Source organism: Castanea sativa, chromosome 10, assembly GCF_040712315.1.
Source record: "Castanea sativa cultivar Marrone di Chiusa Pesio chromosome 10, ASM4071231v1".
NCBI classification, from domain to species: Eukaryota; Viridiplantae; Streptophyta; class Magnoliopsida; order Fagales; family Fagaceae; genus Castanea; species Castanea sativa.
In genome coordinates this window covers 8,334,214-8,355,540 of record NC_134022.1, presented here as the reverse complement: position 1 = coordinate 8,355,540, position 21,327 = coordinate 8,334,214, and the positions used below count along the sequence as shown (strand labels likewise).

At 33.6% G+C, this 21,327-nt stretch overlaps 2 protein-coding genes across 2 annotated transcripts; one reads left to right on the top strand and one right to left on the bottom strand.

Moving 5' to 3' along the window:
- Positions 1 to 3,529: 3,529 nt before the first annotated feature.
- On the top strand, positions 3,530 to 11,087 carry LOC142613728 (NAD-capped RNA hydrolase DXO1). The gene is made up of 13 exons (XM_075786201.1): positions 3,530 to 4,019; positions 4,790 to 5,019; positions 5,319 to 5,384; positions 5,506 to 5,584; positions 5,751 to 5,830; positions 5,938 to 5,961; positions 6,364 to 6,485; positions 7,370 to 7,586; positions 7,674 to 7,727; positions 9,603 to 9,649; positions 10,058 to 10,142; positions 10,276 to 10,339; positions 10,741 to 11,087. Exons 1-13 carry the CDS (start codon positions 3,647 to 3,649, stop codon positions 10,842 to 10,844), a joined length of 1,545 nt encoding a protein of 514 aa, XP_075642316.1. The 5' UTR covers positions 3,530 to 3,646; the 3' UTR covers positions 10,845 to 11,087.
- Positions 11,088 to 15,124: 4,037 nt separating this feature from the next.
- LOC142613750 (MLO-like protein 13) lies at positions 15,125 to 21,049 on the bottom strand. The gene is made up of 14 exons (XM_075786236.1): positions 20,902 to 21,049; positions 20,135 to 20,192; positions 19,735 to 19,949; positions 18,641 to 18,757; positions 18,460 to 18,517; positions 18,270 to 18,364; positions 16,743 to 16,817; positions 16,570 to 16,658; positions 16,433 to 16,482; positions 16,311 to 16,351; positions 15,932 to 16,216; positions 15,701 to 15,768; positions 15,545 to 15,605; positions 15,125 to 15,419 (listed from the first exon to the last, which is right to left on the bottom strand). The coding sequence occupies exons 1-14, from the start codon at positions 21,019 to 21,021 to the stop codon at positions 15,162 to 15,164; spliced, it is 1,590 nt and encodes a 529-aa protein (XP_075642351.1). The 5' UTR covers positions 21,022 to 21,049; the 3' UTR covers positions 15,125 to 15,161.
- Positions 21,050 to 21,327: the final 278 nt, after the last annotated feature.

The window sequence follows — 21,327 nt, the reverse complement described above, 5'->3', positions numbered from 1 at the left end:
CAATGGTGTTTGCCTTTTTGGAATGTGTGACTGACTGTGCTCTTCAACTTGATAAATATCAAAATTAGAGAAAAGATTTGGGAGAATAAACTGAAATTGCATTAAGCTTACATAAAACAATTACAATACTTTGTTTAGTATATATATCAATAGTGCTTGGCAAGAAATAATGAAACTGACATAATAAACTTCCTAACACGTGCCCATTCGCTAAATTGCTCTGAGACATAATCTTTTTTTTGGCAGATCTGAGACATAATCTTAACAAATGCGACCTGTAGTTTATTATTCAGACTCTTCCTTTCTACTTCTCTTCTAATTTATTTAAGCATTTCTAAATATTTATTTATTAATCCTGCAAAAGGAGAGATCAAGCAAAGTATATCATGAAATCTGTCGTCAACAATATACTATAACAATGTATTTGAAACATTTGAAAATGCATCATATGAAATTATATGTTGTGTATATAGATTACATATAATTTACCCGAATTACATAATTATAATATACATACATGGCTTTCTCAAAAAAATAATAATATACACACATGGCAGGCATAAATTATAAGAGTTTGTGAATAAAAAATTTTCTTATATGGTATCAATATATTAAATAAATAAAAAATACCTTACCATAAATCCAAATTTATTGCCTTTTTGATTGCTTATCCTTCGAAAGTTTGTTGAGAATCTTGAGATCACCCCAATTGTAAATGAATAAACTTAGGACAAGGTTTAGTTACAAACTTTTGTTATAGCCAATAACTGCAACTCCTACTAAAAAATTAACAATGCTACATATATTGAAGTTTTAACTATTGGATTGTATGTTCTGTATGTTCTTAATAAGTATGTCAAATTTCGTTTCAATCATATGTTATTTAATATTCAATAAATAAATTTATTATTTATGTATAATTTTAAACTATAAAAACTTGAAATTTAAACTTTAATTGATGACATAATTATTTATCTTTGATTTTTTGAAAATTTTGCAAGCAAAAAAAGTATAAGAAAAAAAATGCAATTCAATTATACATTTGTAAGAATTCACATTTAATAAAAATATATTGAATGAAGTTGTAGTCAAACCAAGTTCATAACTAAACTTTACCCGTGAACTTATATCTAGCAACAAACCTTAACATTGCATTGTTAGAGACCTTGGAATCCGTTGTCACGTTTGTTGCCATAAATCATTTATACATACATAATCATTTAAGCAAATTCAAAGAAAATTGTGCAATCATTGATTTTTTTTTTTTTATAAAAAAATAATCATGAACTTGCTAGTTGGCTAGAAAAATAAATTATGTTATATTATATTTCTCCATAAACAAGAAATATAAATGTAATGATGCGTTCTCAAAATTTATCAAATTGATATATTACAAAGACATATATAATAACATCAAAATTTTCACAAACTCATCCCATCTCAAATTGTTGTTCCCATAAGCATATATTAATAAATAAAGTAATTTCTTAATTTACAAAAAAAATTATGTTTTAAATAATAGTATTTCACAAAAGATCAAGTTTAGCACAAGATAGAAGAAACTGACCATTAAAATAGAGACAATGAGATTTGACAGAGGTGAAAGAAATAAGAGAATTATTGAAATTTTTTTACTAAATTTCACATGATGATAGTTTAGAAAATTTTCTAAAGAAATTTTTTAAAATTTGTTTTAAGTATTTTTTTTAAAATTTATTGTAATTGTTAGATTTAAAAAATCTATTTTAATTATTTAAAAGTTCTTTAGGTTATAAATTGACATTACATAATAAAAATGGCATGTCATCATTTTATTTAACCAACTAAACACATGTAGCAAGCTTATGTAAAACTTAATAAACATATTAACTTTTTTCTAATGGAGGGACTGTCAATCAAAATGACCTTGAGCATTAAGAACACAAATCCAAAATTTGAAACTTTAGAAAGTGTATTTGCACTCTAGCCTTTCTAAAATCCATCACTATTTGTATATTTCCCAATATGTCTAATTTCCTTTGAAAAGTGTCTAAACGATTTGGGGGTAGACCTTTGGTTTCTTTTTTTAACTTAACAAAAATATTAAATCCAGGTTAGGAATCTCATAGCCCGGATTGTAATGTAAGAAATATGAAATCCGCGAGCTTGTATATCCAAGAGCGGTGCCCGGACTCCAAATTACATTCTATTGCAATAGAATGTAATTTGGAGTCCGTTTCGGACAATTTTGCGGACTCCAAATTACATTCTATTGCGGTTACGGGCGAGGCTATATAAAGTTATAAACTATGAAGAAACCAACGATTTCACAGCTCCTACACCGATGTTTGTATTGATTCGCTTAGCCTTGGCACACAAAGCTAACGTCTGCGTTTAGTTGAATCACAAGGAAGTAAGGGTTCACAATGTACTACATGGATCTGAGGTACCCATTTCTTTTTGCTATAAACATCATAAAATCACAGGTGGGAAGTTCTTTGGTTTGGGATCCATTCAACACAATTGCTCATCCCACTTCCACCAAGACTTTTATTCTTTTTCTTCTCTTCCTACTCTTTCCCTTCACCTGCATAAAAGTGCCCATTGCTTGTTCTGTCAATACAGGCCCAATAACTGTAAGATTGGGAAAATTTGATCCCTTTCTCACAGTTTCATTAGTGGCCTCCATTGTGTTCCCACAAGCTCTCTTTTGGTATGCTTACCCAATCATTATAATGATCTCATTTCGTTATTCTTGGCTTCTGTATGTGCTTGTGATCTTTCTACGCTGGCTACAAAACGTGCTTCCAAGCATTCCCGAGATTAACATCATGATAAGGGCAACTGTTACTACGTTGCACAACTTAGAACATCAACATGAAGTTGAAGTTATTGAATGGAACCAACAATCAGAGGAGCCGGGTTCAAATGGTGGAGCAGATGATGCTTTTGAAATGGTCTAGCCAGCTTATGGATCATTGGGTATCCCTGACTATTCTCTCAAACTGGTGTTTCCCTCGCTTTTGTTCCATTTTCAATGTGCTATATCTTTTTCTTGTCTTTTTTTTTTGTAATAATTTGTTGTAATGTTATTATATAATGAAATGAGTAATATAGTGTATGGTTTATGGGTAAAGATTGTCATAATACTGATGTATGCTTCTCTCTACCAGGAAAAAAGAAGAAGAAAAAGTTAGTAAATAGGATAGAAAAAAAGAAAAAAGAAAATATAATTTGTCATGACTAGAATTTTTAAACGATTGAACAACATGTTTTGGATTTGAGGGCGGTAGTTAAGGTCCATCCAAACGATGCTCAACAAGCCCATTCGTTCTGATTTGTGGTAGGCCTTGTTGAGCTCTAACCTCTTACAGGGGCTCAATTTTCTTATTCCTCGGCTCAACAAATAAAGTCAAAACTCACTACAACTTTGCTCAATTCCTCGTCTCCTTTTCATTTCACATAAAATCCATGGGCCCAATCAAAATATATCGGTCCAGTTAGTCCAACTCAGTACTGCCGTGTCCTCTTACCTCGCATAAAAATTAAAAACCCCGCAACTCACCGAATCAAACCGAGTCACGTTTCACCAACTCACCCTCCCACCCCATCAAAATTTCAAGCTACCACCACAGACAGACCCACAAAACTGATCAAAAAACACACCATGGATTTCTCAGAACAAGACGTAGATATCTTCGGAGAAGACTACGAAAACGAACGACCAGATGGTGGGGCCCACTCATCATCACCATCATCGTCATCGTCCTCTTCTTCCTCCTCCTCTTCATCGGCAGCATCATCGTCATCGTCCTCCGCTTCTTCATCCAACGGCGGAGCTTCAAGCAGCCCCAGTAGGAGCGTGAGCAGTGGAAAAGAGCAAGAACAAGAAGTAATAGGAGTAGAGGAGAATGGCGATGAAGAGGTAGAGATTAACAGTAGAGACTTTCATGGCTACCAAGAAGACGATAGAGATCTGTTTGGTTCTGATAATGAAGATTACTGCAAAACCACTGCGATTAGTCCTTTCTCTATTCCTGGTTACTTTTCTTTCATGGGTTTTTCGTATTTTCTGGTTTTACTTTGGTTTTGAAGCATTCCCCTCATCTGGGTTTTTTTTTTGTTTTTGTTTCTATGACTGCTTCTCCATGATCTTGTTGGTTCTTCTGTCTCTAATATCGCTTGTTTTGCTTTATTTTGTTGTGCTAGTTTTAGTAGCGGTTGTGATGTTTTGCTGCAACTTACTAATGGAACATTTTGTGATAAAATTGGGTGCTTGAAGCTTTGAACTCGATTGTGACTAAAGAAGCTTTGGTATTTTGTTCCATAAGTATGAAATATGTTGCTGTGAGTTATATAATGATATGGCTAATACTGGCTGCATGAATGAAGTAAAGCCTTTTAATTGTTCACCCATTTCATTTTGAAGACTGTTGTGAATATTATTATTAAGATTGAGTCATTGACATATCCAGACATTGGAGGTTGGCCACAGAGAAGTAGAACTTAGTTTCAAATCAGCTTTTGAGAACAATGGTGTTGCCTTTTTGGGATGTGACTGACTGTGCTCTTCAACATGATAAAAGTTAATAGCTTAAGAGTATTTGTTCCTTGCATTTGCTTGTAGCAGTCTTATATGTGGCTACATATTGCTAATTAACTTGATCTTACCGAACGCAAGTGATAAATGTTTTTTTTTATAATCAATTTGTGAGGCAAGGCCCTGTCACTTCCCTTCCCCTTTCTTGCACTCACTAAATTTTGTGATTTTGTATTTTCCGTGTGAACTCATCAAAATACCCTTTGGCAGTGTTGCCTGCTGTACGCAATCCTAACAACCACAGTAGAGGCGGGCGTGGCCGTTGGCAAAATGATAGAGGAGGACCAGGCCTCCTTCCTCGACCTGGACCTTTTCCTCAGAGACAGAACTTTGGTTTTGGTTCTAAGTTTATGAATGGTCGTGATGAACGTTTTGTTTCTGAACTAAAGCTTTCAAAGAGTGAAGAAACATTATCAAGAAAATGTATTAATATTCAGGAGGTAGGAACTGCTTTCTCTTCTTGTAATTTGATCAAGCACTTTTTAGGTCTGATATATTAATGCAGTAAAAGGAGATTTCCACCAAATATTGATTTCCATATCTTGTTTTTAAAAACTTTGACCTAGATCTTTCCAGATGGTAATTGATTGCACCATAATTGTATCGATGTTTGTATAGCTTTCATTATAATGGTGAAAGGAACATAAAATAAAGAATTTTTGGATGGTGAAAACAGATTGTAATTGGACATTTTTGTTGATTCTTATCCCTCACTGAATTTGCTAATTTCATCCAATAGCCATGCGAACTTGCTTGCTATAGTCGTGTAGAAGGGGGAGACGTCCACTTCGATGATCGCAGCTTGGTAAGTTTTCTGGGTTTGGACTTCTAAATTAGTTTTCTTGTAAAATTCTTTTAATTGGTGTACATATGAAATTTGTGGTTGTGGTCATCTCATTCACATCACTCCTTATTCTGTTTACTAGAGGCTTTTTAAGCGTCTAATTTCTGAAGATGTTGGAGCTGATCTGAATGAAGGTTTTGATACCTTTATTGAAAAAAAAGGTATGCTTGTTTCCCAAATATTGCAACCTTGATTTAGCATAAAGAGATTTCTATTTGAAAAATATTGAATTTTATCTTTATATATGCATTTATTTTTGGGTTGTGTTTTTGGCTGATGTAAGAAGGCAACTCTTCCACCCCCCCCCCCCCCCCCCCTTTAAACCAGATTTGGGCTCTGAAGGTTTTGGTGATCTTCTTGGTTGCATAAGAGACAAAAATATTCCTCTTCAAAACATGCATTTTGTGGTATGAATGCGTTATAACTCTAGCTTTCATAAGTCTATAGTGTTTTTATTGAGGTTATTTACTAAAGGGTTTTCCTTCTCTCTCCTTTCTCTGGGGTGCTTTTGCAGACTTTTCGTAACAACCTTAATAAGGTAAGTCCTAATTCCTTTGAGCAATGTTTACAACTGGTTTTATGTTCAATATTATTATTATTACTTTTTTGGATCCTTGGATGCTAATGCCAGGAGATAAACAACATTTGAATACCAAACACACACACACATGGACGTGGAAGAAAAAAGAATTAAACTATGCAGAAATTAACAATGGGGCATCCTTGATAAGGAAGAATAGAAGAGATTGATTATATTATAGAATATTGGAAGTGAATATGCTTTCATTTAATAATATGAGAATGTTACTAGAATTTATCTACTAGTCTTTGTTGGTAGTTATGATTGGTTAACTTTTCCTGGTATTCAACCCATGAGCTTGGTTAGGTTGATGAGCAGCATCTAATAGTGCTTCAACTGCTTTTCTCATCTTTTCTGCAGATATTATCTGCTGCTTATCTTCGAGAGCCTTGGGAGATGGGCGTGCATAAGAGGAACGGGGTCATCTATCTTGATGTACATAAGCTACCAGAAAGGCCAAAAAGTGAATTGGAACGTCGAAGGTATTGCTTCATATCTATTATTTTCAGAATAACACAGATGTGAGACTCTTAGTTATAGTTATAAGGAACTTAGAAGGGTAACAAAGGTGCAAACATTTTGGTCTGACTTCTTTGTGATGGGAGTAGACAATTGTTACTTATGCAATTTTCTTGATTTTTAGATGCTTGGAATATTTCTTACATCACAGATATACTTTTGGTTCATTGAAAAGCAAAAGTATACCTTTGGATCATTTGAGGCAATTTTTTGTTTCATTAGAAGGTTCTTCTTTTTCTTTAAGAGGGTGCAGGGAGAGAGAAAGAAGCAAAAAAAAAGAGGGGTGGGGGGGAAGGTGTTGAAGATGAATCCATAATGTTATTAATGTTCTACTAAACATTATAGTAGTTGTGGCTAGCAAGAAATATTCTCCCTGTTTTCATTCCGTTTTGTACAGAGTTAAGAGTTTGAAATCAAATGGGAGAAGTATTTGTCTTTGGCTGGAGAGTGAGTAATTCAACATTGGGAGGAAAACATTGTTTGGTTCACTAGCTGTGCTGAGGGTTATTCCAGTATAGATGAGAGACAAGTGCTTTGTCTGAGACAGGCATTAAACCCAAAAAATGGAAGACAAAGGGAAAATATTATTGACCAATCAACTCTGTTAGATGACGTCATTGTACAGTCTTATATTGCATCTCTTTAGTAACTTTAAATATTACTTTGGTGTACTTCATCTACTTGGTCTAAAATCTCCACACATGTTTAAGAGCGTTGTGTCATTTGTTAACTTTCCCTTTCTACTATTAATTTTAAGCGAACAATGTTTTATTTAGTCTGTCTTTTTGATTTTGATGTTATTGGGGGAAGTGAAAATTTTTAATTTATTGTTGTCTTTTTGATTTAGATGTTATTGGGGATACTGTTTTGAAAGCCTCGCCACTGAAGATCCAAGAAGAGCCGATGGAGAAGGGATACATCACATTGATGCTAACATAGAATATTGTTCTGTGGTTAAAACAAAACTTGGGGCTCATCGTATTTTAATGGGTGCTGAAATGGATTGCTGTGATTCAACTGATGATGGAAGGAGGTTCTATGTGGAGTTGAAAACAAATCGTGAGGTTGAAATGCACATCATTTTCTGTTGAATATCAACATTAAAATCTCAACATTATTTATACTTTATTGGCTTGTAAATGTTTGTGCAGTTGGATTATCATACTGAGGAAAGATATGAGAAAGAGAAACTGCTCAGGATTTGGGTAAAGTTGACTTTCTAATATGGCTATGAATTTCATGTATTTCCTTTTCATTTGAGAATTATTTCCTTTATGCATGGGAATGTGTGCGTTGGTGGTCATTGATATCTGACTCAGCATGTATTTATAATATTGATATACTAGTATAAATCATATAAAAGATAGAGCATGTCATTTTAATTATGCAAGCCTTGTAGCTAAATTGGCACATTCCCATGCACAAAGTGCTTGGGGGTCTAGGGGGGAAAGGATTCGAGAATCTATATAAATTAGGTTACATACTTGACAATTTCACGTATTATTATTACTTATAAAAATAAAAATAAAAAGCTTTTCAAGTTATTTTTCCCATATATTTTATTATATATAAACTATATTTTTAAATATATTTGGATGGTTAATTTCCATCAGATGAAATTAAACCAACATGTCATTCAAAAACTAAATCCTAAAGTACAGGTGGTCCCTAGATTCTGGGTCCCGTTCTATTTTAGCCCCTATGATTTGAAAAGTTTATTATATAGTGCTCAAAAATTGTAAATGTACCTAATTTGGCACATTTACAATTTTTTGAGGACTAAAAAATAACTATTCAAATTACAGGGACTAAAATAGATCCATACCCAATTATTAGGGATCAATCATATATTTAACCAAAATTAAAAGCAATCTTCAATGCTGTCAATGGAAAGAAGCTTAGTGCGTTTACAGAAGGTAAATAATTTATTGATTGTGATAATCAAACTTTAATTTGCAAAAGGCACAGCTAAGGTTTGGTGATGACCTTATTGACCTCTAGCATTATTTTTTATTTTTTATTTTATTTTTTTTTCTGATAGTTGAAGGTGGGGAAATTTGAATCCTAGATGTCTTTGTTGAAAACATCAAGAGGTGCTAGTTGAGCTATAAGGCCTACTGGCAACCTCTAGCATTGAATAGAAGTAGAAGTTATTCACTTAATTTTGGATATGACCTTGACTTCGTTTTTGTGCCTTTAAGCATTTTATAAAGGCATTCTAATAATATTGATTTTTATGGTAACTAATTTCACTTTTAGATTTTACCAAAGAGAGTATCCTCAATTATGACCAAAAATATTTCTGCATCACTGATAAGCCTAAGCTCTTTTGAGATATATTACTGATATTTATATTGTACATCTTTTCAATACCTTGAAAAGTTTGCATATTTTCTAAGTGCTGTGGTACACTATGATGAGAATAAATTTGCCATTTGTGTTCCTAGAGAGCTTCACATCTATTTCCTGCCATTATAATTGTGTTTTGTTAAAGAATCGCCAAGTTTTATGCTTGTGAGTATATCTGCAAAATGTATGGCCTATGTGTTAGTTGAATCCCAGGTAATTGGAATTTAGTGCTTTGCTGAGTTAATCGGATGTTTATTTTATACCCTATCTTATATTTTTGTCACTCCATAGTTTACATTTCTCCTATATCTTGCTTCTCTGTGTGATTGGATGAATCCTACTTCTTGTTTCTCTTTTTCTAATTTGTTGGAGTCTATTGACCTCTTATATTATTAGAGACTAGATTTTCTTTTAGGTGTTTCTCTTGTGTACCTTCCCCAAATCTGGTTTGCGATAATTTTTACAATAATTTCTGGTTTTATACCCCAGACCTGAAATGATAGTTGGTGTAGGATTGTGCCCTTTTTGTGCTTTTTAATACAATATTATGCTTCATTTTTTTTTCCAAAAAGAAAAAAACTCCCCTATATCTTGACTTTTTGAGAGGTGTCTTTTGAATTGATTTTTTTTTTCTGCATTGTCATTGGAATATTTGTTTTATTTTGATTTATTTATTTCTGTATCTACTATCTAGTGTAAAAGAATTAACATTTCTGTTTTAACTGTTGCAGATTCAATCTTTCCTAGCAGGTGTTCCATATGTTGTTATTGGATTTAGGTATTTTCATTACTGCATCATCTTTTTCTGCTTGCTTACTGGTTTCCTTTATTTTGTGGTGGAAAAAATCACATACGTAAGTGTATGGTGGAATCAGAAAGCAATGAGATTGATTGGAGGAAATAGCAATCCACTGAAATTTTGATATAAGTTCGTAGTATTTGGATTTACTGTAAAATGGGCAACATCATAGCCTCTTTCTTACGAAGGATTCCCTCTCTCCCCGTCCCCCTTCCCCCCTCTCTCTTTCTTCTTTCTTCTTTCTTCTTTCTTCTTTCTTCTATCTCTTAACCCCAATTTCACATGCTTTTGCAATTCTATTCTGGTGCTAGGTTTACAGTTGCATGGTTTTATATTATCTGCCCTTTGAATTCAGAGCTGTTAACTATTCCCGCTTTGGTGCTGCAGGGATGATGCTGGCCGACTCGTCCGAACGGAGAGACTAAGAACCAAAGACATAACACAGCGAGTGAAAATGAAGAACTATTGGCAGGTAAAAACTTTTTTGCTGCAAATACATGCATGATGATTACCACTGATGTTCAGAAAGTCTTTACATGTCTTGATGAACTAATTTTTAGTGTTGCTCACCTTTTTCTCCTGGTTCTCACAAAATTGGCTGGCAGGGAGGAGTCTGCCTAGCATTTGCTGACGAGGTATTATGCTGGCTTTATGGAACAGTCAAAGAGAGTGAGTTTCTCACCCTTATTTTTGCTTTGGGTCCTGTATGCCATTATCATTTGGTTGCTGAGACAATAGTGGGAGATAATGGAATCTTATTAGGACAAAGTTCTCAACCCATTACATGGCAAGTCAAATGAGCGTTATGTGTGCTAAATCACATGACTCATTAATCCATCTAAACAAGGCATGTGACTAATAAGTGGTCATGTGATGAAAAGTATATGTAGATGGTCATTTTAACGGCTAGGTAATGGGTTAGAGGAATTTTCCTCCAAATCCAAACAAAATAGCTTTTCCAACAGTAGTTGTGAGTTTCAGATTTTTTTTTCTTTACCTTTCAATATGTTTAAGTTTTTTTCACATAAATCAGATGATTAATTTATGTGTCTTTGATTTTGTGGCTTCAGATGAAGATTACATATTGCAATTTGCTCACCCTTACACCCGATTAGAGCTTCTGCAAGCCCAATCTTGCCCAGATGTAATTACTAAACATGTCGAACAATTGTAAACATTTTGTAGACTTCCCACTGTTCTATACAGCACACATTGAGAAAGAAATGGAGTGGGGTTAAGTAATTAACTTAAATTATGACTCAATTTTATCATAATTTTGAGAAACAAAAGCATGCTCTTATCAGATTACCTGTTCACTAAGTTACCCCAAAATGGAGGTCGAAAAATTGGACTATTGTAATTTGTAAAGTCAGCTAAACTTATAAATGAAGAGAACGAAAAAAAATTTCCTATCTTTTTATTTCGTAGTTCTAAATAATGAAATTACTGATATCTTCTCGTATTTTGCAACTTAATATAGAAAATGCAATCCAAATCAGTCTAAATCGTCCGATTTCTCGATTGTTCATTTATATATATATATATATATATATTACCATTGAAGATTTGTTGGGTCTATGCAACAGGATTTATGGGCATGGTCATATTTTACCCAACTATGTACATTGTGATACATGATACATATCCTGTATAAAAATATTTGTATTGTAAGAGTGTGTTGAAAGTGTTCATAAATTGTATACATAGAAAAATTTTAAAACGGTTTTTTTATAAAAAAGAAAAATTTCTGTTGAGTCCAACAAGTTGTTACACTTGTTTTTGATACAAAATTATTGAACTACTTTATTGAGCTCAATAAAATAACATGCTCATGATTTTTTTATTCTCCCCATTTATCTAGAAAATTTAGACTACACACTTGACACTTTATTATTATATTTGCAAATTTGATTTCTATACTATGAATGCATCAAACGGGCATTTTTTGTCAAATAGCAAAATTTTAGAAACAATTTAGGAAAAAAACACTGAGCCGAAGTTATTTAGTTATGCAGCATCTTTTTTAAACTTGAGTTTGTCAAACTTGACTTTTAAGTGAAACTTGAGTTTGGTAAGAGGAGTAAATGTTGATGATGACGAAGAAGATGTCAATGAATAAATAATTTTGTAAGATGATGAAAATGGTGATAATATTGACTTAGATGAAGTTTTTTTTTTTTTTTTTTTTTTTTCTTTTACTTAGATGAAGTTGATTGGGCAAATAATGAATATGATAAATAAAATTTATTATTTTATTTCATATGTAGTATATTATCACTTTTTGAGTTTTTATAAACATTTATTATTTTGATTTATTTAGTTAGTTTTATTAAATATTATTATATATGTGATGATTAAATTAGTCATTAATTAAATATATTTTGAATTTATGACTATAATTTTTATATATGTAACATTTTAAGGGGAAATTTTTGTGTACTCACAGAGTACCATAAATGCGTACTCCCTCCTCTCACATGAATGGTGGGTCTCATTAATTAAATTTGTGGTGGGACCCACCATTCATATAAGAAGAGGGAGTACGCATTTATGGTACTTCGAGAGTATCCAATAATTTTTCCATTTTAAGAGGCATATCATAAAAAAGCTAACAAAAATAAATAAAGAAACGACAATTTTTTATATTTTCTTTTTAAAAAACTTTGAGTGAGTTCACAGTATTATAAATTTTTTTTATCCCTTATAGTTTGAGCTTGTCACAATTTAATCTGTATTTTTAATTGTTAAATTTGACCCCTAAAGCTTGGATGAAATTAAAATTGCTAAGGTTTAGTTAATAGACTTGGTACTTTGTAGACAAATTTACTCCCACAATTTCCTAATAAGATATTTCACTTTGCCCTTCTGTGGTTGGACTATTATATCACAAGTTAGCCCTACAAGATTTTCAATAGCAATATTTATACCTCCTAAAGTTTGGATTAAAATTGATTAAATTGTTATAGGATCATATCTCATGACTTTTCATGTGCTTAAAATATTTTGTAAGGATTGAGTTTGGAACCTAGGCCCACCTAGAACAGTGGAAGCTAGCCCAACAAGCCCAACACAATAAATTTGTAAGAGAGTGGATCTTATAAGCAAAAGCTATGAAACTAAGTAAGTACAGGCCTTGAGTAGATTGGGTTCAAGATAATGGGATTTGACATACAAATGGTTCAAAATACCCCTCCTCAGTTTAGTCCGAGGAAGTAGTACTCCTATATTTGATCAAATATTTCTGGTTACAAGGTGTTTTCCTCACAGTTCTTTTTCTTCTTTTTTCCTAACCTCTGTCTTTTTGTGAAAACCCTTTCTTTATATAGTTCATTCCTTGTAAATCTCAACCTTCCACCTGTTCAATTTTTAGGAAATTTCCTGGATGCTTGTCCTATCAAAGCCCTTCTGGAGGTAATAAGAAAGGCTTATGAGCTGGGATGACACTGCTCAAGTGTCATTTCTCTATAAATGCGGTCAAATCAGTTGATGCAGTGCATTTAATGTGGTGGTGGCAGTCTCCTTCCTAGATATTTCCTTCTTCCGTTGCTGGTACGTCTTTGCTACTTCCCCTAAAACTTATCTTTCCAAAAATGGTTGACTTCTTAAAGCACTCCCAAGGTGGCCTTGCTCCTCGGGAACCTCTGTTGCTTCATCAGTTCCCTCCTTTCTCCTTGGATTATTGGCTTAGGTTTGCATGGATCCTTTAACCATCCTTGGGCGTGGCCCATAACCACAAAATGTACTCGGTCTATCTGTCCTCACAAATGCTTATTTAAATAAAATTTTAACTATCTTACTTTAACCCAAACCTTAGATGGGTCAAATAAAATAATAAATGATTTAGAAACTAAATTCATGTAAAACCAAGTCAATTGGTAAAGTCTCTTATTTGTTAACGAATAAGAGATCTGGGGTTAAAAAGCAACTTATACAAAAAACTAATTGGTATCCTTTTGAATAAAGAACAATCATCATATAATCTACAGCATAAGTTGATATTAGATTTTATCTATTAATAAAAAGTGTAAATTTATGTAGATAAAAATGTAATAAAATTAGTGAAGCACAATGTGGGACCTACATATGTGAGAGAGATGTCCCATTAGACTGTTTCATGAGATCATTTTTCTCTGAGTAATGATAGTTACACACTCCCATGTGGTCACGTGATGCGTGTGTATAATAAGCATGTAATAGAAAATTGCATTTTAACCTTGTTTTTACATATCCGTCCATCTTTTCTTCTTACTTGTGCAGCAATGGTTAAAGAGATGGCCCAATAAAGCTGAAATGATTAGCTTGTTGGAGAAGGAACCTGGTTCCATCAATTCAAAGTGGTTGCTCTCTTTAGGGTTTCGCCTTTTCCCTACACAATTTTCAACTATGCCATTGTGGTAACAAGTATGAGGTTTCGGCCCTGAAGCTTTCCTTTATATCTACAGGTTTGTGCTCTGAATTCCTAATATGATTATTTTTCTGTGATCATTGCTCTAAGAAAATAAACTATGAAAACAGAATATATTTTCCTCTTCCTGTCATTCAGTTGATGGATGAAGCTGTAATAAAAGAGAAGACTGTCTTTTTACTGGTAATTAAATTATATGTTGGCTGAACTTTTGTGCAGTGGTTGGTTATTGGTTAATAAGGACATTAGCAGGTGCAAAGTACGGAATCCTGCACCTGACTACAGTGGAAATTATATACGACATTATCTCCATGTAACTCTATTTTTTTGGGGCCACAGGGTTTATCTTTTTAAGCACACAAACTGTACGCGCAACAACAATAACAACAACCAAGCCCTAGTCCCAAAAAAGGAGAAAAAAAAAAAAACAATGATTGGTTATATCATATAAGAAATGCTAGAGACTTCTAAGCTTTGTCAGTTTCTTATGCAAGTTCTTAGTTCCCATCTGTGAATGTGAGAATTAAGTTATGCTTGTTCAGTTAGTTTGACGGTAATTACATCACACAGTCTTAAACCTTAAGCTCTATGATGTTTTGTTTCATATGGATTTTTAATTTTGCAAGATGTTGTGCATAAAAAAAATACAGTACTGGCTGAAACAGTACTGGCTGTTTGAACTTTGAACCTTTTATTTCACTTGCTGTTGTATTTCTTGTCAGATCGTTTTAGCAACTGGAACTTAAAAAACCATATAGAACGTCATAGATGTTTCATTTTTTCATTTTTTTTTGTGTGATGCTGATTTCCTGCATTATTTCCTGTAGTTCTATTAGATGGAATCGAATAATTAAGAAATAGAATCTCACATCAGATGTTTAATAAGTGAATCTTAGGATATAATTGATTACAAGGAGTTCCAGTTGCAACTTGATTGGTCCTTTTGGGTATTAGTGTGACTAGCGCTTTCCTTGGGTCATATAAATGATATCAAAGCAAACCTAATTTCTTTTATTGTTGAAAAGATATATCATTTTTCAAGGAAGAAAAGAAACAATGTAATGTCCTTGATATCATCGAAGAAAGTTAAGATGATGTAGAAGGCAGTTGTGCTACAGAAGTAAGCTCAGTTATTGATGTACTAGTATCTTCAATCACAACAATTGCTTGCTCTGAAATTGGATCATTTTGAGGCAATTCTTTAGCCATTTTTTGCATTTGTATCTGACTTTCTTCAGTTTGGCCCCTTCTGAATTTTCTTCTCCTTCGACCAGGTGTAGCCCAACTTTTGAATGCTGAATGCACAAACTCTTCAAACATAGCTCCTTTGTATGAGCTACCCATCTTCAAGCAGTCAGCAAATGTTTAAAAAGAAGTACTTAGAAATGAGTGATAAGTTCAGGTGTTAGGTGAAGCTTATATATTATTCCAACAAAGAAGCATATCTGTGATTCTGTATATTATCTAACCTGGGTCACAAGAGCATACAAAGGTATGGTGCAGTAACTGCATAGCACTTGAACAATCACACTGTATAAGGAAAATATTACGTGAGCATGTGAATGATGGGACACACACAGGCTAGCTAAGATAATATGTTCGATATTCTCTCCCCTAAGTATTACCCCATAACAAGTCTTGTGATAATGAAGCCTGGTTTCTCCATGATGCATGAATTGAATCCATATATGCACTGCATAGTATATTTGATTACGTAAGAATGCAGTTGCATATATGCTTTTGAAATTGATTATGTATAATTTAGCTAACTGATATATAAATATGTACTGTTTAGCTATCTATCTGATATATATATATATATATATATATATATATATATATATATATTTCCTCACCAAGATCCAGACGAAGAATGCAATCTCAAATGAATTCTGAAACAAAATGAATTGAAGTAAGTCAAGAACAATGTCAGGGCTACTAAACCAAAAGTGTTTATCTGAAGGCTTCACTCGAGGTACTTCATGTTCTTCGACGTTTTCCACAACATTATGCACTACACTATTGTCTCTGGTCATCTCTGTAACCTGTTGTGCTTCATGTTTATTTATCTTGCTCTCAACCGCATCCTGAGCCAACCTAGTGATTATGTGTTCTAACTTAGCACCCACGAAAAGTAGCAGCTGTCATTCCAACCAACTCAAGAATAAGTCCAATTATGTCATTCCATAAACAAAGACAATTAATTTTCACTTGGAATCAACCAAAGCCACTTACAATCACTGGCAAAAATGACAACCAAAAATACGAGTGCCACCCTGCATGTTCATTTCAGGCACAAGTAAGATATGAAATTCCAATTATGAAATGAGGTGAATCAATCAAGGTTTGGAAATTACCTGCCACATTCAGTAGCAAGAAGACCACAACAAACACCCATAGGTACCAGCTACAGTTGACAACATTTATCTAAAAAGTCAAATTGAATTTTGGAAAATAATTCAATAATTAAAGTTAACCTTTCTTTTAGTTTTACCTTATGCTAACAATTTTTTTGAAATCATTTTCAAGTGTCCGCACTATGTATTTGTGAAAATCAAATTTAGGAATATGAGGGCAGTGCTCCTGCAAGGAGAAAATTAGGGTAAATGGCATATGAAACAATCTAGATCTGTATTATATGGTACCTAAAAATGATGCAAACCTAACCTTGATGAATCCTTTTCGCAATTCAGTGTAATCGTGCCTGTTAACAGAGCCATAAAACTGTTTGAAGAATGATATCTGCCAATAAATATAAAAATCTGGGTGTCACCGCATTGGATGTAAACCTTCATACCAGGATAACATTCTAACTTCCATAATAAAAAATGTTTTCAACCTTTTTATATACACATAAAATTTCAAGCATAGAGCAGTACTTTAAACTCAAACAGAAACAATACACTACTGTTTGCAATATGATGGATTTATTATGAACGATTAAATATTTAAATTGCACTATTGTTTCCAAAGACATGCACAAAATCTAGTTGAGTTGTTCTGCATTATTCACAACACTGTCCAAATGGTGCATTGTGGTTTAAATGCAAATGAACCAGCCCATTAATGCACAAAGTAGTTTCTTACATTCTTAAAGGGATCTCAGTAAAGTTAGTTTAAAGTATATAAAACCATTTTCTGGATCTGCGCAATATGGCAAATTGCAAATGATATGGTACTGCTGATGGTTCATTATTGAGCTAGTACATCTTGCATAGAAATGATTGACCTTTCTTTTCTTTTTTAGTGTCTTTTTTGCCATACATGTAGAGAAAATTTATCTGTAATACTATTTACAACATTGCTCATTGTGTCTGCAACTCTGCATCAGCTCGTTGCTTGTTGCCTGCCTTAGTGTGCATTTGAAAGGTACCAATTGGCTTGACTTATTGACTTGGAGCATCCAAGTCCCATAGACTCCATTTCTTTCAAATTAGAGTTCACGTATAAATTTTAAAAATTTTAGGAAAAATAAATGTGTAACAAATCATTATTGCAAATAAGACACATAATGCAGTGATGGCTCTTTCTTCAAGCTTATTTTCATTAAGGAAATAACTTTATTAACTTAAGACATGTAGCAAGAGATATTGTTCAATATTGTAAGCATCATAAGGTATAAAATTAAAAATCAGTCATGCAAATAAAATAAGTAAAATTTAAATTGTGTAATAGAAATGTAATTGTAACGATGAAGAAAAACAATCCATTGTGTTTTGGCACCGGAAATTTATGTTTTGGTTTGTCACTTCAGGAATCTATTAGCCCGCAACTAGACCGTCCATCCATGTCACATATACCATGAAGCTAACAGGTGTAGATAGACTGACAAAGAGGGGGAAGAGAGCAATCAAGCAGCATGGAAGAATTTGACAGTTGCCCATCTTTTGTGTATGAATGTTTTGTATGGGACCTGATGAAAGTGGGAACCCATAAGGAATTCCCCATGATTTGCTAATTTTGACAGACGCTTCTATAAATATTAATAATACCCCCTCTTCTTTATAAAGAAAAATTTTAAAAAAAAACTGTAACTTTTTGTATAAATGAAGATATTTATGACTAATTTAGGGATATTGAAGTGTATGAGATAAGCTTTGAGTTCATCCATTTAATGAAAGGAAAAACAATTACAGTTACCTCAAGATTGATAATTTGAGAATTTCATTATTGCACAGACAAGTTCAAACTCACCAGCCAACTTACAGCTTCTGCCTTTCTCCAAAATCCATGTGTACGTTGTTTCAAGAACTTATTGTTAGCATAAGCAGGAGCGTTCTTTGTTGGATCTGCACAAAATATTCAGAATTCATACAGGCATCTTAAACAAACCAAAAACATCAAAGACAATTCAGGGCATTTTAAAAATTCTGGTTCATGTTACCCCCCCCTCTTGAAGTTTCGTCCTTAATTGAATCCTCCCAGGCCTTCCATTGGCGTATCTACATATGTAGAAGAAAAAATATATAAATTATGAAACGATTATTTATCCAATTTCCACATATAAGGTGTAAAAAGTAAAAGCTTCTCAACTGAAAATCTAACCCAAAATATCAATATATTACCCTGATTCCTCCGAGGACCATTGTAGAGACACAAAAGATCACATGGAAAATTGCCAATACAAAGATGAAAATGTGTAGCTGATGTAATGCTTCCAATGATATCAATGGAACCTTCCCCTGAGAGAGAGAGAGAGAGAGAGAACTAGTTATGTAACAATATATCAATTGAATATCAGCTTCATTAGATAGCATATACAAATGTTTGTTTGGGGTGGAAGATCCCATACCTTTTCCATCTATAAGTATCATTTTCCCTTTTATTAGTTAGCTACTATGAAGCACGGGTGCATTTCGGGATTCGGGTGCGGGTGCGGGTGCGGGACTTGGCAATTTTTGAAAAAGTAAGGTGCGGGTGTGGCGGGGTGCGGCGATTAAAAAATTATTAAAAATATTTTTATTTATATTTTTAATATATTGCTGAACATACTTTTTTTCACATTATATAAATATATACCAAATTTAAGAGTAATAGTAAATAATAACTAAAATACAGAGAATGGGAGAAAGCCTAGCTGAAGAGAAATACTTTTTTTTTTTTGAATTTCGGCCAGTATCGGCCTATTTCGGCCGGTATCTGCCGATTTCGCTGGTACCGGTTTGCGCCCGATACGTACCGATTCGGACTGAATCGGCTCGATTTCACTCGCGTCGGCCCAAATCGGCGCGAATCGCACCGAAAAAAGTATTTTTTTTAATGCCCAACGCGGCACGGAAGTGCAGGCAGCGGCGTCGCCTACGCGTCCCCGCGTCAGGCCGCATCGGACGCGGGTGCGGCGGCCCAAATACCGCACCCGTGCTTCCCAGGTTAGCTACCTATCCATGTATCTTTACTGTATTCTCTAATGACTACGTTGAGTAATCCGAAATTTTTCCAGACCCCCATTGTTTGGCTACATCTGTAATCATGTATATTTGTGGCAAAGGGGTACATATTCTTTATTATCATATGTCTATATGTATGTTTCACATTTTCATTGCTTGTTCATGGTCATTTATATATAGGGCAGCAATTCAATACAATAAGTCTAAGAAGTGACAATAATAATAAAGGCTAATGTATAAAAATCTGTTAAAATTACAAGACTATGATATACCTTATGTAGGCAGTGCCTTGAATTAGTTTCTTCAGACAAAAGCCGTCGTCGATTGTTTGTAGCAAGATTATAGTAATGTTCGGAACCATGGGAGGAAACAGTGCCCCTCTTGCATGGAAGCATGGTATATGAAAGATGAGCTGGTATGCATATGCGACTTATGAAACCTTGGAAGACCGTTAATAGAAGGGAAATGAACCCTAAAAGCATCAGTTCTGCAACAACAAAAATCAGTACGTAGCACATTGATTAGACTTTGCAAATAATGTAAAAAATTTAGGCATGCTGAATTTGCAAGGCAAAATGAATCATGAAAGATGACTAGAATTGCGAACTTGGCTTTAATCACTCTTAATAAAGAGAGAGAGAGAGAGAGAGAGAGAGAGAGAGAGGAGCAAACCTTCCTTTAATTTTTCTAATGCTTCATTTAGTTCATCTTGACCCTTATACTCCAACAACTGAAATGCAAACCAATGCAACAAGCAGCAATATACTTAAAAGACCCCACTAAAAAAAAAAAAAATTTATTATAAAATCATTCTATAAAATAAAGTTCTAGTTTCCCATAATCAGAGCAAAAGTGTTGAAAGGACCGGTGCAGTTCTGTTTTAAAAAAGAACAGTTTTTTAGAACCTGTTTTTTGGAACAAACACAGAGCAATATTTTCCAGTGAAGTTATCATTAATTTAAGAGGAGCAGTGCTTAATATATACCAGACCAATTAAAAAAAATTATTTTAAAAAAACTCTAGATTCTGTCAAAAAATCTATCTCAGATCTCATGCTTATTTCGTTTAGAACTAATAATTAATAAGACATTTTTGACAAAAATCTCAATGAGGGCTGTCATTGTAAAGTCAAAACTGGATCAGTGAAGCAGTTAAATTTCTAACTTCAATAGTGAATCTAAAGCTAACTCTGAAATAACTTTCTTGGGTTAGAATGCAACCAACAACATTAGTAGAATTTGATAAAGTTCAAGACTAGAATGCAGCAGCCTAGACATGAGAGAGAAATTTGGCCAAGTATTTTCCAGCCAAAAGCCAGAGAAAGATCAAACCATGAATATAGAGAAGACCAGAAAATTAATTAAAGAGGTACTCCTTTACTATATGCATTATAATAATGATGTTACTTTTTCTAGGTGGTGACAGATGAGTTTGAATACCTTTCCAAGGTGATGAATGCCACGCGCAGCAAATAAAGATATTAGAACGATGACGAAGCAGACACTGGCAACTATCCATGTCGGTGTATACTCTAAGGAGCTGTTGATTTCCGCTTCCATATCTTGGTAATGCAGTTGACAACGTGATATTGTGGTGAACTTTGTATGTATATATATATATAGATATATGAGACAGATCACAGATGAAGCTGTAAGGGGGCAAAGAATAGAATATGGGACAAATCCAGATTGATTTTATGGTTAACATTTTAAGTAACGCACAGAATAATCTACCATGTATGCATTTGGTAAAGAGGAAAAGTAGCAATATTGAGGTTCTTGCTTAATTAGTTCTTAACTTCTAATATCCCTCCAACTAATAGTGAAGAGTCAGTTGTAAAACGTGCGTAGAATAACAACATTCCT